This window comes from Lactuca saligna, chromosome 7 (genome assembly GCF_052625555.1).
Source record: "Lactuca saligna cultivar CGN05327 chromosome 7, ASM5262555v1, whole genome shotgun sequence".
Taxonomy (NCBI): Eukaryota; Viridiplantae; Streptophyta; class Magnoliopsida; order Asterales; family Asteraceae; genus Lactuca; species Lactuca saligna.
This window is the reverse complement of record NC_136423.1, coordinates 58,598,196-58,624,255: the sequence shown is the minus strand read 5'-3', so window position 1 is coordinate 58,624,255 and position 26,060 is coordinate 58,598,196. Positions and strand designations below refer to the sequence as shown.

General features: G+C 41.7%; 1 protein-coding gene across 2 annotated transcripts; it reads right to left on the bottom strand.

Annotated features, from left to right (window-relative positions):
* Nucleotides 1-1,954: 1,954 nt before the first annotated feature.
* Nucleotides 1,955-21,761, bottom strand: LOC145005896 (EG45-like domain containing protein). Of its 2 annotated transcripts, XM_078965011.1 has the most exons (4): nucleotides 21,547-21,761; nucleotides 21,173-21,449; nucleotides 20,881-20,965; nucleotides 1,955-2,127 (listed from the first exon to the last, which is right to left on the bottom strand). In XM_078965011.1, the coding sequence occupies exons 1-3, from the start codon at nucleotides 21,653-21,655 to the stop codon at nucleotides 20,899-20,901; spliced, it is 453 nt and encodes a 150-aa protein (XP_078821137.1). In that variant the 5' UTR covers nucleotides 21,656-21,761; the 3' UTR covers nucleotides 1,955-2,127; nucleotides 20,881-20,898. The 2 variants fall into 2 exon arrangements, with proteins under 2 accessions (XP_078821137.1, XP_078821136.1); XM_078965010.1 differs by lacking the exon at nucleotides 1,955-2,127 and having other exon boundaries at nucleotides 20,759-20,965; nucleotides 21,547-21,760.
* Between the last annotated feature and the right edge of the window lie 4,299 nt (nucleotides 21,762-26,060).

Genomic DNA, 26,060 nt, shown 5'->3' with positions numbered 1-26,060 from the left:
GTTTTTCTTCACTTTCAATTGAGAGCGTGTGAGAACCCGCTTAGATGATTCACCAATTATATGTGTTTTGGGATGATCCTTAGTCCATTTTGTCAGAGGAGGGTAGTTTGGGTCATAAACAGGATCCAACTATGCATTAATCTCTTCTTCAAATTCCGATTGATCATCTTCGTAATTTGTATTTGCATTCTCCCCCTCAAATGGCGAAGCGTATCCCATTTCAGGTTCAGGAGCCTCTCCCTCGGTTTGAGTGATATGCTCTCTTGCAGTTGGAGTTGGTTTCTCTCCCTCGACTCGACCATCATGAGTTGGAGTTGGATGCTCCCCCTCGACTGGACCATCATGAGTTAGAGTTGGTAGCTCCCCCCTTGATTGGGAGTTTGGCTGTGTTAGGGACAGTTGGACCCTCCCCCTCGAACATTGAGCTGTTGTTTGGAAGATCTGCTAAGGGTTGACTTTCAGCTAGTTTAGAAGGATCTTTTTCCATATATTTTGTAGCTTCATCGAAGATATTCTTCAGATGGTCGATTTTGTTGTCTACTGCTTTCGCCTCTAAGAGTATGGCCTTTTCTGGTTCGTCGAACAACCTTATATACTCTTCAAACAAGTTGGAAATTGGAACTGAGACTTGACCTGATTCTAGAAATATTCCCCTCGTGATACTCTCGTTTGTTTGAACTTTCTTCATATAGTTGTCATCAAACGTTACATAGTAGGTTTCTTCAATCTATTTGGAGTGTTTATTCAAAACCCTGTAAACCCTTTGATGTTAGTGAATAGCCAAGAAAGTTTCCTTCGTTAGCCTTGACATCGAATTTGTTTCGGTTCTCTTTGGAGTTAAAAATGAAGCATCTGGAACTGAACACGTGGAAAAACTTAACATTGGGCTTCCTCTTGTTCAGAATTTCATACGGAGTGATGGCGAATCGCTTCTTAAGTAAGGATCAGTTCTGAGTATAGCATACAGTAGCAACAACATCAACCCAAAAGTATAATGGGAGTGAAGTGAAGCTCAACATGGTTCAAGTTGCTTCACATAGGGAGCGGTTTCGTCTTTCAACAATTTGATTCTGTTGTGGGGTATAGGGAGCTAAGAAGTTGTGGGAAGTTCCATTTTCGGCCAGAAAGTCTTCAAACTCTTTATTCTTGAATTCAAGCCCATTATCGCTTCGAATGTTCCTCACCACTTTTCACAGTTGAAGTTCAACTTGCTTGATGAAAGCTTTCAACTGTGGAGTCTCCTCTAACTTCTGTTTAAGAAAGAATACCTAGGTGAAGCGTGAAAAATCATCTACTATAACCAGAATGAATTTACTGCCACCGATGCTTTTAATAGCCGAAGGTCCACATAAGTGAATATGCAGAAGTTTGAGAGCTTCAACGATCTTGGTATTGATACGTGTAGGATGGATCTTTCGGCTTTGTTTACCCATCTCGCATGCTGCACACAGGTGTTCCTTAACAAACTTGAGAACTAGAAAACCTCAAACATGATCACCAAGCACCAATTTATTAATATCTTTAAAGTTTAGGTGCGATAGGCGTCGGTGTCATAACCAGCTTTCATCAAAATTCGCCTTGGACAGCAGGCAAATAGCTGGTTTTCCTTTAATTAGACTGAGGTTTAAGGGGTACATTTCTCCTTTTCGTTTAGACTTTAACAAGAATCGTTTGGATTGCTTTTTGATAATTTCTGATCCTTTATCATTGAATGAGACATTCAGTCCGGCACCCACAATGAATTGAGATACACTTATGAGATTGTGTTGCAATCCTTCCACATACGCCACTTTTCGATTTGTGAACTCTTCATTGGTTATCATCCCATGTCCTTTGATTGTTCCATAAGAGTTGTTGCCATATTTCACACATCCACCATCCTTAATGAAACGACTCAAAAATACGACCCAAAAATTTCGTTTTTCAATATAATCAAAACCATAATATGAGTATCATAACATAGAAAAACATACGCGATGCATCCCAAATCATAATAAAATACTGTGCGGAAAACTGTATCATACTACATCAAATCCAAAACAACTAAAACCATCCCCAGGATAAAAGCTAAGCTGTGGTGTGTGCGATGCTATCACCCCGAGCTCTTCCCTTTGCTTGCGGAAGTACCTGAAACCAAAACTGAAACTGTAAGAACGAAGCTTAGTGAGCTCTCCCAAACTACCACATACCATAACATATAAACATATATTGGGCCTCGCCCACTGCATCGGGCCGAAGCCCGGAAACTGCATCGGACCGAAGTCCGGAACTGACTGGGACCCTGTCCCCTGCATCGGACCGAAGTCCGGAACTAACTGCATCGGACCAAAGTTCGGAACTAACTGGGACCTTGTCCCCTGCATCGGACCGAAGTCCGGAACTAACTGCATCGGACCGATGTCCGGAACTAACTGCATCGGACCGAAGTCTGGAACCGACTGGGACCTTGTCCCCTGCATCGGACCGAAGTCCGGAACTGACTGACTGAACATGGCATAGCATAACACATCAATCAACATGAACACATATACGGCATACTTCATCGGGCCGTAGCCCGGAACACATAACACTTAACGCATAAAACATAGCACACAAATCCTGTTCGAGCCACGAAGGCATCAAACATACTAGCTGCTGCATCGGACCTAAATCCGAAAACTACTGCTAACTGAACGGGCTGGCATTGTGGCCTTAGACCCGTTCCTACTGGAAGGAAACTCACCTCGTAAGCTGGCTGCTGAGTGTGTGGCTCGGGAAGCTAACGGCTGCTGCTCCTGAATCTTCTCGGCTACAAGTCCATAAACACACTCAATCAAAAACTAAACACTGCGCTTGGGGTAAAATGACTCTTTTACCCTTGGTCAAAGTCAACTCTCTTTTGGGCTGACTCGCCGAGTTGGGCCGCCCAACTCGCCGAGTCCTACTCTCACTTCTCAGTTCTGCACGCTGCTACTCGTCGAGTGTGGCATCGACTCGACGAGTACCCTCTTGATCCAAGAACTCAGACAATCTTCATCCGACTCGTCGAGCCGTATGAACAAACTCGACGAGTTGTTCTTGATCTTTAAGAAGATTGCCTTGGACTCGCCGAGTCAAGGCATTGACTCGCCGAGTCCTAACATGGGTGAGTTCAGCTCCCAACTCACCGAGTCACCCCCTGTGGCTCACGGCTCAACTCGACACATCATGAAGGGACCAGTCCAGTGACTCGCGACCAGACTCGTCGAGTCACATATACGACTCGCCGAGTCGCAGCCATGCATCCATCAAATACGCCGATTTGCTCAATTCCAGTCCATGCCATTCACAGATCTGGGCTTCTAGGACACAAATCACACGTAAAGTTTCCAACTTTACGTGTAGATATTCACCAATATGGATTTTAAGGATCAAAGTGCACCAAAAGAGGTAGATCTAGGGCTTTCATGCAATATGACCCCATAAAGGCATTAGATCCAAGCTCCAGGGACTAAATCATGCCTAGATCTAAAGGCTAACAACTTATTACAACCCACAAAGCACAAACAAGCTTGGGGAAGAGCCCAAGAAGGACTCCTATGAATCTAAAAGAGATTACAAGCTTGAAAACAGGGGGGAAACTAGCTATACCTCAAGGAAAACGTTGGGATGACACAAAGATGCCTGGTCTCCTTCTCCTCTTCTTGATCTACTCTTCTTTCTCCTCAAAATCTTCAAGAACACTCCAAAAACACTTCAATCTCTCAAGGAAATAAGGGAAAAGCGAGGTTGGGAGTTCTGGGGTGTGAATGGGGACGAGGTTGGGCGGAATGAGGGTTTAAATAGGGTGCAAACCCTTGAAATTTAGGGTTTCATCCAACAGCGGTGACTCGCCGAGTCCGGGATATGGACTCGCCGAGTCGCCAACTTAAACGTGTCCTGAGTCTCGTCCCTACTCGGCGAGTCGGACCTTATGACTCGCCGAGTCCAAGGCTAAAATAGGGAAATGCTCAAATAAAATTCACATACCGGAAACCAAGCGCTACAAATCTCCCCCACTTATTTTAGACTTCGTCCTCGAAGTCTGCTGCTCGATCCTGAAACAGCTCGGGGTAATGCTCCATCATCTCGTCCATCGGTTCCCAAGTCCATTCCGAACCCTTGCGGTGCTGCCATTGCACCTTTACTAGTTCTACCCTCTTGTTCCTCAAAGCCTTTGACTTGCTGTCAAGTATTGCGACTGGGCGCTCAATGTAATTCAAGCTGTCATCAACCTGAATATCCTCCAACGGTACTACCACTGAATCGTCCACCAGGTACTTCCGCAGCTGCGAAACATGGAAAGTGCTGTGGATCTGACTGAGCTTGGCTGGCAGATCCAGCCTACACGCCACCTTGCCCACCCGGGCTACAACCCTGCGAAACATGTAACCACACTGATATATTTATAAAAGTAAGACTTGAAGGACTTAGGATCGATAACTCGCCTTATTTCCTGTTCTTGTTTGATTGTGGGCTTAGGGTAGTGGTTATCCGTCCGACTGTCGTTGATTTCTGAGTTATATATCTTGTATATTAGTACGGATTACGAGTACTTCTTATTTCATTAGATGCCTAAATCACTAACTTGACTAGAACCACACACACTAAGTTAACTATAATAGGTATAGTTAAGGTCTCTATCCCTTGTTTTAACTACTACTCTACACTACTATAATTCTCTCTATTATGAAACTATACACTAATAAGAGAATACAATAACAGTTATACAAAAGACTACTCCACTATAATACAAGAGAAAGTACAACTCATAAGATAACTCATTTACTCACTACGAGATACTCTATTCGCTACACACTACACCCGAAGTTTTCCGATAGGAAGATGACACCATATGTATAGATCTATACGGGGCAGACACTATTACATCCCGACTGATAATTTCAGTCCGAGCCGCATAGGTCCAGGGATGCCTTTACTCCACTACACTATACATGACCGGGAAGGTCATGGGGGTCCGCTACTACTCACACTATTGGCAACATACAAGAAATACACTATAACCGTACTAAAACACTAAACAAAAGATAAAGTTAATATTCCAAAGTAAATAAGTATCTAATACTAAAGGAAGTTGCACCATTATTAGTTACTTCAAGTATAACTTACCATACTGCTTTATTTATTGGTGAGTCACTATTATACTTCTACGATAAATGGTTTTCAAAGATGGAAATATCATATTTCTTAAAGGTTTTCACTTACTATACATTTATGGAAAATATAGGATTTTCTAGGTTTTACTACTACTTATGACTATAAACTTCAGCTTTCATACTAATGATTCTAATGCTTTTTATATAAGAACTCACACTAAACTCTTATGAACTCACCAGCTTTATGCTGATATTCTTTTCAAAATAACTTGTATCTTCAGGTCAAAGATAGATAGGTACAATTGCAGCATTTTTGGAGAAGATGGAGCATGCAAGACCCATCTCTTATTTTTTTTTTACTTTTGGTGTTTGTCGAACATTACAAAACACACTTGTAAATACACTTACTATGTAAATGAAATGGTTGTATGTTTCTTGCTTTTACTATTATGCAATTGTGATGATACCGTACACTACGTCATCCACCCTGAAACGTATTCCGCCGTTATCGGTTTTGGGGTGTGACAATATTTGATAAAAGCGGAAACCCTAATGAATTCTTCACACAGAAGGAATGCGTATGAGTAACAATGTCTCCTGCTTTGATACCAATTGTTGGAATAAAACTTCTTATAGATCGTTAGATTCAAGCAGAAAAATAAAGATAAAGAATTGATGAACACAAGAATGGTTTAACTGGTGTCGAATGATTAACTTGAACACTTCAGAAGAGCTCGATTAAGAACTTCAACTATAGAGGTGTTTAGGGTTACAATGCAACAGAGATAATAAATGACTATTGTATCTTTCAAGACATACATGCATGAACTATACATATAACGTAACCCTAATATATAATCACTGTTGGATAGGCCCAAACTTGATATACAAAAGAATGGTCCATGACGCAGCACATAATACCCAACACTTTTTTAGCGATAGTTTACTTGTTTTAGTAACTCTCTCTTGTGTATCGCTTAGTAGAACACTTTTTCTATCATAAAGAGATATACTTTGTTTCATATCTCTTCATTGTAAAGTTGGAGGGACTTATCATCTTCTTCTTCCTGATATAGAACAAGATGGATCCAAAGAAAAGACCCAACAAAAAGAACAACAATTCCTCGATGGATCCAACACCACCACCACCTCCTCAGTTCGATCCCACTATGTTCCAGACGGCCGTTACTGCTGCTTTGTCACAGATAAACTCTGGTGGTTCTGGTGGTGTCGGGAGTGGTATTCATTCCCAAAATCATGAAGGTAGTCAAGGGCACCAGATGGAGTGCTCCTATAAAGATTTCATGAACGCAAAACCCACATATTTCGACAACAATGGAAGTGTTATTGCCTTGACTCGATGGTTCGAGAAGATCGAGTCCATATTTGAAATGTGTTCTTGTTTTGAAGCCAACAAGGTGAAATTCGCCGCTTGCACTTTCACCAACAGAGCGTTGACCTGGTGGAATAGTCGGGTCAAATCCCTAACCCTGCCAGTAGCAAATGTTATGGGTTGGGCGAGCTTGAAGGAACTCATGCTCGCCAAGTACTGCCCAAGGGGCAAAATGCAGAAGCTGGAGCATGAACTCTGGAACCTAAAGATGAAGGGTTCCGACATTGTTGCCTACAATTCTAGGTTTGAGGACCTAGCACTTCTTTGCCCGGGAATAGTCACCCCGGAAAGTAAGAAGATATAGAGATACATTTGGGGATTGACACCCTCAACTCAAGGGAATGCCTTGGCTTCCAGGCCAATCACTTTTTATTGCGCTAAATGACTGGCGCAGACTCTCATAGATCACGGGGTTGATCTAGATAAAGTGACAACCGCTCCCGAACCAACGAAAGGGAGTAGCGAGAAGAGAAACTTCTGGAAGCAGCGAAAGGGCCAGTTTTCGCAGGAGCTCTCCAAGAAACAACATACTATGGCAGTTCACGATGCCACTACTCCTGTCGTTGCTCCTGCAACTCAAGCACCTACCAGCAGATATACTAGTACCCTACCTTGGTGCAACAAATGCAACTATCATCATCACATTTCTGGCCCATGCCGTAAAATGCTCTGCAACATCTGTGGCAACAAGGGTCACATGCCTAGAAGTTGTAGAACACGAGTCAACCAACCAATCAGGCATTTGGAGCAGGTGTTGGTCAAGCCTGTGATGGCTATGGGGCGGTCGGGCATTATAAGATAAATTTCCCCAAGGCAACAACAAGTAGCAACACCAGGAGAGTTCTAGTTATAGGGAAAGAGGAGGCAGTTGCTGACCCTACCGTTGTTACGGGTACGTTCCTCCTCGACAACTCTTATGCATGCATTCTTTTCGATTCTAGTGTGGAGAGAAGTTTTGTTAGCCATGCATTCAAACATCTCCTGAAACGTAAACACAAACCCTTAACCAAAACATTTACCATTGAGTTGGCTAACGGTAAGAACGAGAGCACTAACGACATATTCATCGGTTGTACCCTTACCCTAAATGATCATTCCTTTCCTATCGACCTTATGCCAGTTTCCATAAAAAGATTCGATGTTATCATTGGCATGGATTGGTTGAGCCCCAATCGTGCTGATATCCTTTTTTATGAAAAAAGCTATCCGTCTCAATCTTCCCTCCGGAGAAACCCTCATGATAAATGGCGATAAACTCAATTCAAACCTCCGTATCATTTCGTGCGTCAAAGCCCAAAAACTTCTGCGAAAGGAATGCCAAGCATTCCTAGCCCATGTCATTAACGAAAAGCAGGAAGTTAAAGACCTCGAGAGCATCCCCGAAGTCCGCAACTTTCCTGATGTCTTTCCTAAAGAGCTTCCGGGAATTCCTCCCGAGCGTTAAGTCGACTTTCGCATCGACTTAATCCCCGGAGCAACCCCCGTAGCTAAATCCCCATACCGCCTAGCACCAGCAGAAATGCAAGAGTTATCCAGCTAGCTCAATGAGCTGCTCAACAAAGGATTCATCAGACCGAGTTCCTCACCCTGGGGAGCCTTGGTTTTATTTCTGAAAAAGAAGGATGGATCTTTTCAATTGTGCATTGACTATCGCAAACTGAACAAGCTCACCATCAAAAACCATTACCCTCTTCCTCGGATCGACGACCTCTTCGATCAACTTCAAGGAGCCAACTACTTTCCGAAAATAGACCTAAGTTCAGGGTACCATCAGTTGTGAGTCCATGAGAGTGATGTCCCTAAAATAGCATTTCGGGCTCGATATGGTCACTACAAGTTCGTAGTATTACCTTTCGGTCTAACCAACGCACCGGCGTTATTCATTGACCTAATGAATCGGGTGTGCCATCCTTTCCTAGACAAGTTCGTTATTATGTTCATCAATGATATACTTTTCTACTCCAGAAATGAGGAAGATCACAAACAGCAATTGAGATTAGTGCTGGAAACTCTAAGAACGGAGAAGCTATACATGAAATTCTCCAAGTTTGAATTCTGGATCCGGAAAGTAACTTTCTTGGGTCACGTGGTAAGCCAGGAAGGCATACATGTGGACCGCTCCAAAATCAAAGTGATAGAGAGCTGGTCAGCACCGAAGATGCCCATAGAAATCCATCAATTATTTGGCCTCACTGGCTATTATCGCGGGTTTCTCCAGAATTTCTCCAAAATTGCCAAACCCCTAACCACTCTGACTCAAAAAGACGTAGCCTTTTGTTGGAGTGAAAAACATGACATTGCATTCCAAACATTGAAGCAGTCCCTATGCAGTGCACCTATCCTGTCTCTGCTCGAAGGAACGGAGGACTTCATTGTCTACTGTGATGCATCCAATCGGGGCTTAGGTTGTGTGCTTATGCAGCGAGGAAAAGTTATTGCTTATGCCTCAAGGCAGCTGAAGGCACATGAAGTCAACTATACAACTCACGACCTGGAGTTGGGAGCAGTGTTCTTCGCATTAAAGATATGGAGACATTACTTTTATGGAGCCAAGTGCACCTTCTTTACCGATCACAAGAGTCTACTACATATCTTCGATCAGAAAGAGTTGAACATGAGACAACGATGATGGGTAGAGCTACTCTGTGATTTTGAGTTTGAAATAAGCTACCATCCCGGCAAGGCCAATGTGTTAGCAGATGCCCTTAGCCATAAGGAGTACTCAGGTCATAAAGTGAAGGCACTGACAATGACCATCCATTCCCACTTATCCGCACAAATTAGAGAGGCTCAGTTGGAATCCTTACAACCAGAAAACATGCTGGGTGAAGCCTTGAGGGGAATGGAAAAGAACTTAGAGATCCCGGGAGACGGAGTCTACTATTTCATGAATCGGATCTGAACCCCAAAGTTCGGTAGTTATAGAGAGGTTGTCATGAACGAAGCTCATAAGACTAGACACTTCGTTCACCCAGGTTCGGATAACTTGTACCTCGACCTCAAGAAACTATATTGGTGGCCAAACATGAAAGCAGAAATCGCTACCTTCGTGGGCAAGTGTCTGAATAGCGCCAAGGTGAAGGTTGAATATCAAAAGCCCTTAGGTTTGCTTCAGTAGCCAGATATACCTGAGTGGAAGTGGGAGAGGATTACCATGGATTTCATTACCAAATTACCCAGATCTCCGAGTGGGTACGACACCATCGAGGTAATAGTCGGCTGATTGACAATATCCGCTCACTTCCTGCCAATCAAAGAAACATTCAAAATGGAGAGACTCACACGAATCTACATTCAAGAGATAGTTTGACTGCACGGGGTGCTTGTGTCCATTATCTCCGATCGAGATAGCAGGTTCACCTCGAGATTTTGGCAGTCCCTACAGAAAGCTCTTGGAACTAAGCTGGACATGAGTACAACTTACCATCCTCAGAGAGATGGTAGAGTGAGAGGACCACCGAGACCTTGGAAGACATGTTGCAAACATGTGTCATCAACTTCAGTAAATCATGTGACACCCATTTTCCCTTGTTTGAATTCTCCTACAACAACAGTTATCATACCAGCATCAAGGTTGCACCGTGCGAAGCCCTCTATGACCATAAGTGCAGACCCCCTCTGTGTTGGGCTGAGGTGGGCGAAACACAGCTAGCCAAGGAGCAAGTCCATGATACCACTCTCACCAGCCCAGAAATCATCCGTGAAACCACATATAAGATCATACAAATCCGGGAACGATTGAAGGCTTCGAGAGATCGAAAAAAGAGCTACACTGATAAATGACGGAAACCCTTGGAGTTCTAGGTTAGAGACCATGTGTGCTGAAGGTGTCTCCTTGGAAAGGCATGATACGCTTTGGAAAGCGTGGAAAGCTAAATTCGAGGCACATAGGACCATTCGAGAGCCTTGCTAGGATCGGTCCCGTAGCCTACAACATTTACCGCACGAACTTAGAAACATTCATCCTGTCTTCCACGTTTCAAATCTTAAGAAATGCTTGTCTGACGAAACCCATGTAATTCCCCTCGATGAGATTGAAATCAACGAGAACCTTAACTTCGTGGAAGAAGCGGTCAAAATCATGGATATAGGGATCAAACGAACGAAACAGAGTCGCATCCTGATAGTGAAGGTCCGCTGGAACGCCAAGCGGGGACTTGGATTCACTTGGGAGCGCGACGATCAGATGAAACTGAAGTATCCGCACCTCTTTCGTAATCCATGATTTGTATTCTATGTTCGAATTTTGGGATGAAATTCCCTCTAATGGGGGGATGGTGTGACAACCCGAAAGCTTTTCCGTTATCCTTACCCAGTTTCCATTAATAAAATTTCAGTTTTTATTAAATTCCGTCGAATTTCTTAGTTTGGGAAAGACTTTACATTTTAAATAAATAATATGTATTTTATACGAGTCGGAATAAACCGGAAATCATGCGAAAAACTAGAATTTCCTCGAAAAACACTGAGTTCACGGTCCATGATGAGTTTATGGTCGTAAACTCGTGTACGACCGTAAACCCTGTTTACGGTCGGAATCAGGTGGACGCCACTCACCGAACACAAAATTCCCTATAAATATGAGACCCCCACCCCCATTTGAACACTTTGGACCGGAAACTCTCTCATTTTCTCTCTAGAACCTCCGACCGTAAACTCCAAAACACCCTCATTTGTCTTGGAAAACCATCAGGAAACACTTCTGGAGGTAGTGTAGGAGCATCTAAAACACGTTTTCATCGAAATCAGCATCACTGTTCTTGAGTTTACGATCAATCTTCATAGACCATAAACAACCAATCTTCATAGATCATAAACCCATTTACAGTCAAATCTTTAAGGACCGGAAACTCAGTTAACGACCGTAAACCCTAGTTCAAGGTCGTAAACTGCCTGTCGACCGTAAACAACTCTTTCATGGGGAAAAGCCTGTTTTCTCAGTTAAACCAAGTCCCAGTAACATTCCTTAACCAAAAGCAAGTGTTTATCTAACACTTTATCTAAAGAAATCACTAATTTAGATACATATATGCATTTATTTGAAATTAAGTCATGGATCTGAGTGTAGAGGGACTCGGCGAGTCTACGCCCTGACTCCGCGAGTCCAAGGCAATCTCCTTACCCGTAAGAATATACTCGACGAGTTGTTCATACAACTTGGCGAGTCACAGCCTAGACGTGTTCTTATGATGAAGGTAAACTCGACGAGTTGATCATACAACTCGACGAGTCGGATGAAGGTTGACATGATAGCAATAACGAAGGTAACTCATCAAGCTGTGGATAAACTCGACGAGTAGGTTCGGGTAAGGAAGTAGAAGGAAATTTAGGGACTCGATGAGTTGGCGATCTAACTCGGCGAGTCAGGTCAACGGGTTGACTTTGACCAGAGGGTAAAATAGTCATTTTACCCTATGATTAGTTATCAGTGTTTGATTAACGTATTTCGGGAATTGCAGCCGGGGAGTTATCGGAGCACTAGTCAGACAGTTCCCAATTAACATTTTAGCAGACAACATTACGAGGTGAGTCTTCCTTCCAGTAGGAACGGGTCTACGGCCATAATGTCGGCCCGTTTAGATAGCAGTAGTTCCGGACTGCGGTCCAATGTAGTAGTTAAGTATGCTTAATGTCTTTGTGATACAGGAATGTTATGTGATGCAGTTCCGGACTTCGGTCCAATGCAGTGGGTGAGGCCCTAGTTAGTTCCGAACTTCGGTCCGATGCAATGGGCAAGGCCCAGTATGTGCTGATATGTTATTGTATGGTATGTGATAGTTTGGGGGAGATCACTAAGCTTCATGCTTACAGTTTTAGTTTTTGATTTCAGGTACTTCAGCTAGCAAAGGGAAGGGCTCGGGTTGATGACATGGCACACACCACAGTTTAGCCTGGGAGTTAGACTCTAATATTTTGATATGATCTTGACACTAGTTTTGATTTGATAAATTTATTTTGACATTTTGATATTATGGTTTAGTAAAGTTTTCAAACAAAAATTTTTGGGTGGTATTTTTGGGATGTTACAAGTTGGTATCAGAGCCTTGGTTTGAGGGATTCGGGCACACTCTCGAGTGTGTCTGAACTCAAACTAAGGAAATGGTATAAGGTTTTCAAAAGAAAAACATTTTTGAAAGAAACTTTTGAAAAAGAAACTTAAAAAGAAAAGAGTTTTTGAAAAACCAAAGAAAAAGGTGTGGTACATGCGATCAGCCGAGCTTAAGTAAGTACTCCCAAATTACCCATACAGGTTTATGATATGTTCTGATTATCAGCTTATTTAGAACATCATGCTCGAATAGGACTAAGGTTCTAGGAGGATGCCTTACGTGCCTATTGTATGTGTTTCAACTTTACGATAATTGCATGATAGTATCAAGTAGTAGGATAGCCTGTTTAGGTTATACCTGTTAGTAGGAGCTTAACATCATATGCTAGTATAGTTTCTTGTTATGTTTATAGAACTTGCTTGAGTTAGTTCCTTGTCTGAATGCTGCTTGCTTTTGTGGGACTCAAAGTGATGGGAGTTAGCTATTAGGTGGATATGTTAAGTCACATGAAATCAAGGTTGAATAATCTCAGAGTGTTGGATTTGACCCTATTGTGTAGCTCTTGTTTGAGTCCTAACCGTTATTGGGATGGGTCCCTTACTCGAATGATTATCAGAGCCTCGTTGCATATGATGGTATCCATATGGTGGTTAATTGGCATTACAAGGAGGCATTCAGCAACTGAGGACTAAGTTGGGTGGATTCAGAGATCTCCCTAGGGAAAGCCGGAGATGAGAATAGCAGAGATCAGTAACAATAGAAAGGACTTGGTGGAGTCAAGGCAGTTCTTGAGGAAAGTACAGATATATGTGGAAGGAAGTATGGGCCCATACTACTGAAAGCAGAGGATCCGTACTTGAACCAAGGAAGGCTGAGACAAGACCAAGAAACATGTAGTAGTTGCGATCCCTCGAGATATATTTGTATTCTTGACGTTTGTCATTATGTCTTTTCAGAATGGTGGTTTTACGCCCTAGACCAGCAGTCGGCAGTTCAGGTGTCGGTGAGGGATCGGGGGCCGAGCATTTGGATGAGCACACTAGGGAGTTCTTCTCCTCAGAGGTTACACGCATCATACTCGAGCAGAATCCTGTGATCTTCGGTTTGATCAAGGAGGATATTTTGGAACTGATGGACGAGAAGTTGAGCACACTTCGTGCCAAAGTGGCAGCCATGATAGGGTCGCACACCATCACTTTCAGGGAGTTCAGAGCATGTGGAGCTCCTAACTACCATGGGATGCGGGATCCCATTGCGAGTACCAGGTGATTGGTGGATGTCGCCAATGCATTCCGCACAAGCAGATGTCTCAAGGGGGACAAGGTCATATTAGCATCCTGTCTCTTGAAGGACATGACACGAGATTAGTGGGAGGAGATCGGGCATGTTGTGGGAGATGACGTAGCTCTCGATAAGATGACCTGGACCGATTTCACTACCAGGTTAAGAGTCGAGTTTGAACTGGTTATCGAGGTAGAGCAGTTAGTGAGGGAGTTTCAGGATCTTACTTAGACTACTGAGATTATGGCGGAGATTACCGCCAAGTTCAGGGAGAGGGCTCTTCTCGTTCCTCAGTATGTGGCTGATGAGGAGATGAGGAAGGGCCGTTATCATGAGATGTTGAGTAGTGATATCAGACAGTTTGTGAGCCGGTCCAGCTGTAAAATGTTGGATTTTCGAGAGCTCGTGAGAGAGAGATAGATTTAGAAATGGAGAAGAAGAAGAAGCCAGAGGTGGCATCTAGCACAGGGAGTTCGGGAAAAAAGCCTAAGGTATCATATCACATATGTAGAGGATAGTAGAGCTACATTCGGTGTGGAAAGTGTCTGATATTGCACGATGGGGCGTGCAAGGCAGGGATCTTCGGCTGCTACATGTGTGGTCGAACCGGGCATATGAGTAACGATTGTACAGCCACGACTACCACCACCACAACAGCTAATCTGATTTTCTTCCATTTCAATCAGAGGGGACATCAAAAGTCCCAGTGCCTGAATTTAGTAGCAGCAGGGAAGGTGGCAGCACCTGCCCCTGCTACTTTGAGGATTACAGACGGTCGTCAGGGTCGGGATGAGGCGCCAGTGGCGAAGAGTAGAGCTTTCCAGATGACAACAGAGGAGGCGCAGGCGACTCCTGATATGGTGACGGGTATGTATTTTTCCTCTTATCTTTGTATTTAGTATTGATTATATCTTATGGTTATGTGTTTGTATATAGGGTTGTTATCAGTGATGGCATTTCAGCTACATCATTGTTTGATTCGGGGGCTACCCGATCATTTGTCTCGCTTGTGCTTAGCAAGCAGTTTAGTAGAGCTCCGGGGGAGCTAGACTGTCCACTTGAGGTTGAGATAGATGATGACAGGACCGTCAGGGTCGTGAGGGTACATAGGGGGTGTTTGTTGCAGTTATTTGTTGAGCAGTTTTCAGTAGATCTGGTTCCTATTCCCCTGCAAGGGAATAAGGTCATAGTGGGTATGGATTGGCTGATCCCTAATGGGACAGTGATTGATTGTGAGTTGTATTTAGTGAGGGTTCGCACCCTTAGTGGGGGAGATTTAATGATTCAGGGTGAGTGGCCACAGCTCGGACCAATTCTTTGTTCAGCAGCAAAAGCGAGGTGCTACTTTCAACAGTTGATGATGTGCCGGTAGTACAAGAGTACCTAGATGTATTTTCAGAGGATTTTCCTGGGATACCTCCTAAGAGACAGGTTGAGTTTAGGATTGACCTGGTTCCTAGTTCGGCTCCAATAGCGAAGGCACCATATTGGTTAGCTCCTCCCAAGATGCAGGAGTTATCTACGCAGCTGCAGGAGCTGCTAGACAAGGGTCTTATCAGACTGAGTTGTTCGCCATGGGGATCCCCGATCTTGTTTGTGAAGAAGAAGGACGGGTCACACTGTATGTGTATAGATTACCAGGAGTTGAGCAAGGTGACGGTGAAGAACCACTACCCATTTTCGAGGATAGATGAATTGTTAGATCAACTTCAGGGAGCATCTTGGTTCTCCAAGATTGATTTGCACTCCGGTTATCGTGAGATGCGGGTCAGATGTGAGGATGTACAGAAGACCACTTTTAGGACCTGCTATGGTCATTATGATTTTGTGGTGATGCCATTTGTGCTCACCAACGCACCAGTCGCGTTCATGGATCTCATGAACCGCGTTTGCAGGACGATGTTAAATCAGTTTGTGATAGTGTTCATCAATGACATCTTGGTGCATTCCAAAAATTAGGAACGGCACGAGGAGAACCTGAGAAAGGTGTTAGAGACACTGAGGAGGGAGAAAATATTCGCGAAGTTCTCCAAGTGTGAGTTCTGGTTGCGTGAGGTGTAGTTCCTTGGGCACTTCGTCAACCAGAAGGGTATATTAGTAGATCCAGCTAAGATAGAGGCCATGATGCAGTGGGAGGTCTCGAGGTCTCCATCTGAGATTCGAAGTTTCCTTGGGTTGGCAAGGTACTACAGAAGATTCATCCAAGATTTCTCCAAGATGGCATTTCCGCTCACTCGACTGACCAGGAAGTCGGTAACATTTTGTTGAAGGCCTGAGCAGCAAGCAGTATTTGAGACCCTCAGAAATAGCTTGTGTGAGGCACCAATTCTTACCCTGCCAGAGGGAATGGATAACTTCGTAGCCTACTTTGAAGCTTGATCACAGGTATGGGAGCAGTGTTGATGCAGCGAGGGCATGTGATAGCGTATGCCTCTAGAAAGTTGAAGCCTCACGAAGCTAACTATCCGACGCACGACTTAGAGCTGGGGGAAGTGGTGTTTGCCCTAAAGATTTGGATACATTACCTCTATGGAGTCCGTTGTACCATTTACACAGATCACAAGAGCCTGAGGTACCTCATGGATCATCCGAATCTAAACATGAGGCAGCGTTGGTGGTTAGATGTGGTTAAGGACTATGATTGTGATATCATTTACCATCCGGGCAAGGCCAATGTAGTGGTCGATGCCCTGAGCCACAAGGTGATGGCGGCCCCGATCAGGGATATATATCTGAGGATGACAGTGATTACTCCGTTGTTGGAGCATATTAGAGAGGTGCAGGTTAAGGGCCTAAAGGAGGAGAGGCAGAAGTGTAAGAGGATGATGGGCCGAGTAGCTTCTCTCAATTATGACCATCGAGGATTGTTGACCCTTCACGGGAGAGTTTGGGTGCCGTACTGGGGAGGAGTATGTTAGGTGTTGATGGATGAGGCCCACAAGTCTCGATTCTCCATCCACCCAGAGGCAACGAAAATGTACAGAGATCTTCGATCCGATTATTGGTGGCACTACATGAAGCGAGACATAGCTTGGTACGTGGAGAGATGCTTGACCTGTAGGAAGGTCAAGGCAAAGCACCAGAGACCCCAAGACAGGATGCAGCCGTTAGACATTCCCGTGTGGAAATGGGAGGATATCACCATGGATTTTGTTACTAAGCTTCCCAGGACTGCACGTGGAGTTGATTCGATTTGGGTCATAGTGGATCGGTTGACCAAGAGTGCACATTTCGTACCGATCAAGTAGAGCATTTCGGTCGAGAAGTTAGCCGATATTTATGTGGGAGAGGTTGTGGCACATCATGGAGTGCCTATTTCGGTAGTATCATATCAAGACGTCCAGTTCACTTCTAGGTTTTGGAAGTGGTTTCATGACGAGATGAGGACTCGTCTCCTTTTCAGCACCGCTTTCCTCCCTCAGACGGACGAGCAGAGCGAGAGGATGATTCAGACTCTCGAGGACATACTTCGTATAAAAATAGTTACCACACCAGTATAGACCGACCTCCCTTTGATATGCTCTACGAGAGAAAGTGTAGGACCCTAATCTGTTGGGGCAAGTTCGATCAGAGAGTCATGGGGAGCACTGTGGTGATGCTTAAGACCATGGAGTTGATTCAACAGGTTCGTAGCCGGCTCCAGACTACTCAGAGTATGCAGAAGAGTTACGCTGATAGGAGGCGTTTCGATTTGGAGTTTCAGGTAGGCGATATGGTCCTCCTGAAAGTGTCACCCTGGAAGGATGTCATCAGGTTCCGGAAGAGTGGCAAGTTGGGCCCCAGGTTTATTGGACCCTTTAGGGTTTTGGCTTGGGTGGTTCAGGTTGCTTATCGGTTATATCTTCTCGCAAGGCTTAGCCAGATCCACAACACTTTCCATGTGTGTCAGTTATGAAAGTGTTTGGTGGATGAGTCATCAGTTGTACCATTGGAGGATATTTAGGTTGACAGCAGCCTAAATTACATCGAGAGACCAGTTGTGATCTTGGATTGGAAGACTAAGACCTTGTGGAACAAGGTGATTCAGCTAGTGAAGGTGCAATGGCAGCACCGGAAGGGTTCAGAGTAGACATGGGAGACCGATGAGGAGATGAGGGAGCATTACCCTGAGTTATTTTCAGATTCAATAGCAGCAGACTTCGAGGACGAAGTCTAAGATAAATGGGGGAGATTTGTAACACCCCATTCCTGGTACACATTTAAAATATTGGTTTTCTTCTTATTTTAGAAGCTAATCGACGAGTCAGTGGCCCTAACTCATCGAGTAGCAGTGGGTCAGCACGTGAAGTTCGCAAGGCGACTCGATGAGTCCATATTCCGGACTCGACGAGTCCTCCAGTCTGGATGAAGCCCTAATTTTCAGGGTGTGTACCCTACTTAAACGTCATTATAGCCCCAAACTAGCCTCCTTCACCTCTTAGAGACTTATTTTCAAAACCCTAGCCTCCTTGAAATACGTATGAGTGATCTTTGCCCTTGTGAAGGAATTTTTGGTGCATTGTTGAGCAAGAAGAAGAAGGAGAAGGTGGAAGAACTTAAGGAAAAAGAAGTAGATCCAGATTACACTCCTCTTGGGCCATCCTTTCTGGTAATAAAGATTTTATCTCTATTATTGTATTAATAGATCTAGTTTGTCCCCCAAATTGATGGTTTTGAGCTCAAAAACCCCAAACCGCTAGTGATGAAGCTTTGTAATCAAGCCATATTTCAGATCTAGCCTCTCTTGAACTCCAGAAGCTCAAGAAGGCCACCTTTTGATAGCCATGGCCTTGTTCTAGTCAAGTAACCTACCATAATAACCAAGTTTGTGTGTATTTGCTTCATTGGCTCTTAGATATACGTAGAGTAAGCAACTTTACGTGTTCAGCTAGTCCCAGAAACCCAGATATATGTATTGGATGCACCAAAGCTGATTAGAATCAACTGAATAGAAACTACATGCAAAGGACTCGGCGAGTCAGGTCGCAAGTCCTTGATTCCCAGTTCAGTAGTAGCAAGTCTGTTTAAAGAGTGGAGTAAGGACTCAGTGAGTTAAGTCATGGATCTGAGTCTAGAGGGACTCAGCGAGTCTACGCCCTGACTCGGCGAGTCCAAGGAAATCTCCTTACCCGTAAGAACAGACTCGATGAGTTGTTCATACAACTCGGCGAGTCATAGTCTACACATGTTCTTATGATGAAGGTAAACTCGATGAGTTGATCATACAACTCGGCGAGTCGGATGAAGGTTGGCATGATAGCAATAACGAAGGGAACTCGTTGAGTTGTGGCTAAACTTTGCGAGTAGGGTCGGGTAAGGAAGTAGAAGGAAAGTTAGCGACTCGATGAGTTGGCTGCCCAACTCGGCAAGTCAGGTCAACGAGTTGACTTTGAACGGGGGTAAAATCATCATTTTACCCTAAGATTAATTATCAGTGTTTGATTAAGTGTATTTCGGGAATTGTAGTTGGGGAGTTACCGGAGCAGTAGTCAGACAGTTCCCGATCAGCGTTTCAGCAGACAACATTAGGAGGTGAGTCTTCCTTCCTGTAGGAACGGGTATACAGCAGCAATGCCGACACGTTTAGATAGCAGTAGTTCTGGACTGTGGTCCGATGCAGTAGTTCAGTATGCTTGATGTCTTTGTGATACATGCATGTTATGTGATGCAGTTCCAGACTTCGATCCAATGCAGTGGGCGAGGCCCTAGTTAGTTCCGGACTTCGGTTCGATGCAGTTCCGGACTTCAGTCGGATGCAGTGGGCGAGGCCCTAGTCAGTCCCGGACTTCGGTCCGATGCAGTGGGCAAGGCCCAATATGTGCTTATATGTTATTGTATGATATGTGGTAGTTTGGGGGAGCTCACTAAGCTTCGTGCTTACAGTTTCAGTTTTTGACTCAGGTAGTTCAACTACCAAAGGGAAGGGCTCAGGTTGATGGCATGGCTCACACCACAGTTTAGCCTGGGAGTTAGACTCTGATATTTTGATATGATCTTGACACTAGTTTTGATTTGATAAATTTATTATGACATTTTGAGATACACGGTTCATGGTATTTATGTTTTGATATTTGATATTATGGTTTAGTAGAGTTTTCAAACAAAAATTTTGGGGTGGTATTTTTGGGATGTTACAACTTCTTCTTCGAAAAGAAAGGAGTCGGCATGATCGCAACGCATCACAATATGAATTTCTGGAAATGAGATCTTTGGGAGTTGTACTCTGATGTTGTTTTATCATGAGATCTTTGGGAGTTGTTACCGGTGACGTCGCAAATCGTCGTCGGAGAGATCGTTTAGCGGAGATACGTTCGTAATTGCAGGTACAAAAGAAATGGAAATGGAGTCTGGTAAGACGAAGTTGAATAAAAGGGGCGACCCTAATGGCGGCCACAAAGGGGCTATTAGCGACAACATACTGGAGGGAACTGAACGCACCCTTTTTGGGGATCACCAACCGTTGGATCGGATGAGAATCGTAGGGCCAGAATTTGGTCCAAGGTTGGTCAACGGATCGACACCTACAGCGGCGACATGTCGCTGCTAAAAGCGTCGTCTCTATTGCCTTCCACAGGAACAAACCCTATCCGTTTGATTATGTGCCGAACTAAGGGTCAGGATTGAAAGGGGAGTGTCTCCGACGGATCTCCAGCGCATATCATTAGCGACCCCTCTATTAGCGACGACGATGTTGTTTTAGTAGTGACACCAAGCGCGTCTAGTCTGGTGTCGCTGCTATTGGTCTTGCAAAAAGTGACATCCCTAATATTCCCAATTCTTCTTGTGTTCCTTTTCGGCTTTTCTTATTAAATCTAAGATAAGGTGTCTAAGAATAATGTCTTGTTATTTATGCTCATATATTTCATTTTTCAGGATTGAAAAAGGAAGACTCATTCCGAAAAATAATTAAAAAATAATGAAACGAAATATGCAATCAAACAGATAAACGAGCCGATAACTGAATAAGTATAACAGAAATCATATAACTAAATGTAGAAATTTTTTTCAACCGATACTTCATACATTGCCATGATACTTATATAGAAGCATACAGTTAAAATACCTTTCAGTGTCTTTTATTTCAAAGTAAACTGATCATAAGAGAATTGATTTTAGCGTATTGCATACGTACTTCATTAATTCCCATCCTGAAAATCATAAAGAAAGTAAAAAATTATCAAAAGTCAAATAAAAGTATACAAATTAAATATACTCATAAGGGCGTTATGCCTATTGAACTCCATAAAATTCAATAGATTTCTACAATAATCATTTTGTATTTCATACAATTATACCAATCTCTATAAAGTTCGACTCTCCATGCTCTAAGAGAAAAGGGTTACGTGTATAATTACCGGTTATATTCAACGTTAATTCTCCCTGCATCCGTATTAGCAATCACAGCAAACGCCTCTTGGGAAAGGTCAATTTGATTTGCTGCACATCCGGGACAAAGATCTACAACAGTTACATCAACGCTTCTGCCTGTGCATGGGTTCAGAACACCATCATTGGTTCTACCGGTGCAAGTAACACGGTACCTAGTTCCACATGCAGCTCTGTTGGCAAACAAACCACTGTTTGCTGCTAGAATCATAGCCCCACGATCTTCAAAGCCAAAACATGATGATGCTACATAAAACATTATTCAAAATCTCAAAATTAATAAGCTACATGCAAGATCATAAATGAATTTACTTTTATCTTTGATGTATGTATATGTACTTACGCACGTAGGGAGGAGTGTAGAAAGTTGCTTGGCCTACAATGGCGTGAGCAACTGAAGCAAAGCATGCAACCATGGCGATCAAGAAAAAAGTTCTTGCAATCAAACCCATATTTGGTTTTACTCTTTTGGAACACTAAGTATGATATGTGAAGTTGTCTAGTTAATTTGGTGAACAGAAGGAAAAAGTCTCTACGTCTTCTATATTTGAAAAAAGTAACTTGAAGAGTAACAGGAAGATGTGCGGAAATTTCTCCTACCTATTCAACAAATACAAGTCGTTGACAAAGTCAAAGAAAAGTTAGATGTATATCCTTTAAATCGGCATTTGGTATAAGTATATATCAACAATAAGTTAAAACTTGTGGAACCTATGGATATTAATTTTAAATAAAATTTAAAATTTAATTATATAATAAAATAATACTTCATTAATTTAGAAAACTTATGAGTTGTAATATTATCTAGGGATAATAACTTGAAAGGGTAACGAACTTTCGACTTTTGTCACATTTAGTCACTAAACTTTTTTTCGTTATCTATTTGCCATTGAACTATTGAAATTGTTCACATTTTACCCTTATGACCGGCTGTTGCCGGTCATAAGGGTAAAATGTGAACAGTTTCAATAGTTCAATGACAAATAGATAACGAAAAAAAGTTTAGTGACTAAATGTGACAAAAGTCGAAAGTTCGTTACCCTCTAAAAAGTTAAATGACTAAATGTGAACAAACTTCCTCTTGTATTATGTTTTAGCAAATTATTTATTTTTATTAAATTGTAGCAACATTTGTTGATGAAGAAATCTATGAAATAGAAAAAAAAAAAAAAAACACACACACACAAAACACAAAACAAAACAAAACCCTGAAAATATATTTTAAAAAAAACAAAAAACCAAAACCGAAATACAAAACCAATGGTTTGACATTTTCCAAAATAAAAAATCAAAATTTCCAATCTGATTTTGGTTTTACAAAAAAATGAACCATTCTCACTGATGTGAATTATGACCATTGGTTTGGCATTCGAAATTTGTGACATCCCATGAATATGTAGTTACAACATCGTCTGAACTCGTAATTCATAGTAAGGGGTTAGAGTATCATCGCATGAATACATAGTTACAACATCGCTTGAACTCGTAATTCATCACCTACAGGTTATGGGCATGCTGGTGTTTCCACTGTGTTGTCTAGAATAGTCCGTGATCGCTATCTATACTTTGGTAGATGACTACATCGCCACATTGCTGGTTAAGGTTATGGTATCTCCTTTCATCCTACATCACATATTCATCATCATCTATATACCTAATTATCATCACCTTTCTATCATCACATATATTTAATCATTTTATTTCATCACACACCAACTATTTCATCTACCCATGTTTCATCTGCAACATATTTGTAGATATAAAATAAATATACCGTTTAAATCATTTAAAACATGTATAAAATCGTTCATCCAGCATGGACAACAAGTATTCAAATAATATGCACACATAACACGTAATTTATATAAAATACTTCATATCTATGTGTAAGATGAAAGTAACTATATCTACCATAAAAATCCCATAAATGCTTCCTAACTTCGAACCCCAAGGTTTACTCTACTAAAGCTTCATATTCTTGGCTCTCTGAACCTAGAAGGGTCCAGATCTATCACACCAAAAAGCTCAAGATAACTCTTCCTCTCACTCTACACACTCAAGCTCGCTAGGGTTCTCACTTATTGGAAATGTAGTGGCAATTGAAGGCCATACGTGCCTTTAAATATGGCTCGGGCCCAAAGATTTAGGGTTTCTGCCAACAGCGCAGACTCGTCGAGTCGCCTCACCGACTTGTCGAGTCCATTCATTAATCCGAGTCATCAGTCGCGACCTTACTCGACGAGTTGAGGCGTCAACTCGCCAAGTCTCTCTTCTTAACTCAAAAGAAAAATACTTAAATTATGATACCTGGAAATCCGGATGTTGCATTTTGTTTTTTTATTTCATAAATTTCTTCATCAACAAATGTTGCTACAATTAAACGAAAATAAATAATTTTGCTAAAACATAATACAATAGGAAGTTTGTTCACATTTAGTCATTGAACTTTTTAGAGGGAAACAAACTTTCGATTTTGTTCACATTTAGTCACTAAACTTTTTTTCGTTATCTATTTGCCACTAAACTATTGAAACTGTTCACATTTTACCCTTATGACCGGTAACAGCCGGTCATAAGGGTAAAATGTGAACAGTTTCAATAGTTCAATGGCAAATAAATAACGAAAAAAAGTTTAGTGACTAAATGTAACAAAAGTCAAAAGTTCGTTACCCTTTCAAGTCATTATCCCTATTATCTATTTTAATAACTTTATCATTTGTACGTGTTTAATTATACGGTAAATACTAAGTATTTAATTATAAATGGAGTTATTTAAAACCCCGATTTTTAGTGTGAAAGCACATGTAAAACGACATATAATTAAAGTTGTAAAAAATATTATTGTTACAAAACATATAAAACGAAGTAAAAAATGATTTTGTAATCTAATTCCAAAAGAGGGGCTGAAATGGTTTAAGAGAATCGATGTTTGAGATTTGAGCTTATTTTGTATAGAATTTCCATAGGGGACTGTTTTGGTCAAATTAATAAAGTGGAGGGGCTGAAATGGCCGATTAGACCAAGAATTGAAATTGGGGAAAAGGGGGTCATGTCTCTGTTTTCATCAATTTGAGAAAAAGAAAAAACCGATCGAAGAAAGGGCTCCGATGGCGTTCGATCGGGAAAAGAAGCAGGGGGAGGATCTCTAGGGTTTCGTTGGACCGAAGGAAGAAGAAGAACGAAGCAGCAAGCTGTTGTCGATTATTAGTGGGTGAAGCTGTGAGGAGGTAAGCACCTTCGATGTTCGAATGGTCCACAGAAAAGGGAAGAAGCAGCGAGGCTACTTCCTTTCTGCTTTGGTTGTAAGATGCGAAAGAGAATGGGGGAAGGTGGGCGTCGAGAGAGAGAGGGGGGGGGGAGGTCTTCGGTCCTCAGTTCGTCCGAGAAGAAGAAATACAACTGAAAGTAGGAAGTGGCTTGGTGGTGGTAATCTATCGCAAATAGGGAGCAGTCAATCTACCGCGACCTCCGTGTGGTTGATCTCTTCGTCCCAGTAGTAAACCGAAGGGGTAAGGACGAAGCAGCGAGGCTGCTCTTCTTCTACTCCTGTCAATAAGGTGCGAAGGAGATGAAATGTTGCCTCGTGGTTTCACCGGAACTATTTTACTTGCAACACTTTATTGTGTCACCAACAGAAGTGGACAAAAAGACTTGTATAGCTATGGTAATTAATTAGTTATCATTTTATCAGTCATAAGTAATAACTCATAACTCAAAACATATTGTTTTTTGTTACAAACTTATTGACATTTTATCAAATTAATTTTCCAGATTGGAGGAATCCTTTTGATTTTTAAAAAGGATGGCTTTTGTGGGCTGGAATAGGTCTTGTTGGAGCCTTGATTACTATCTCACTTACTGGAGTTGCCATGACCTTTTTTAGTGGTGAGCCACCTTAAAGAGAGGTCAGTTAATCTATATATTGAGGAATTAAAAAACTCATTTATAAATTTAAATTTTTAAATATTTTTTAAAATAGGGCGTCTACAAATAGACAATTTATGTATATGTTGATGCTTTCATTATTAATTAAAAATGACAATATTTAACTTTTTCTAAAAAAAATATGAAAGTGTATAATTTTTGATTTTCTTAATTGTTTCTATCTATAAGATATGACATATGATTTATTTTTAAAGTACATTGCTATAACCGATAGGAAGGAGGGGGAACATGCAAATTTACGAATTTGCCCTCCTTTTGATAAGTTTATTAATAGGTGTATAGAAAACAATTATTGTCAAAATACTTTCTATACCTTCAATCTGGGTTAAAAATATAATACAATACAATCACCTAATGTACAGAAATAAAGACACAAACTGGAAATTAAAATATAATGCAATAGTATAAATTTCCCAAAATAAAGATACAAAGATGTTAAAAATTAAAAAATCAAAGTAATCTTATAAAAATTAAAATCGCAACATTAATTATATGACAATGAAATTAGTCTATCATCGATAAAACATATGATTTATTCTTAAGGTACATTGCTATAAAGGTTTCAAAATACTTTCCAGACTAAAGAAATTTGAATAGAAACACATGAAAAGTTATGAATTGTAAAGTACATTATTATAAAGGTTTCAAAATATTTTCCAGACTAACAACCTCTTTTGAATCAAAACATACGAACCAATTTGCATATTTATTGAATCCCATATGTTAAAAAAATTGTAAAATTAAAAAATTGATGCTCTATCATCTGCAACTAAACCATTTATAAATTCAAACATATTCATTTTCAATCAACGATGGATTTTACTGTCTTAATAATCCTATAATGAAATATGAAAGAAATGTAGAGAGTAGAAACAAAAAATAGAGATAATTAAAGTATCAGAGATGGATTAA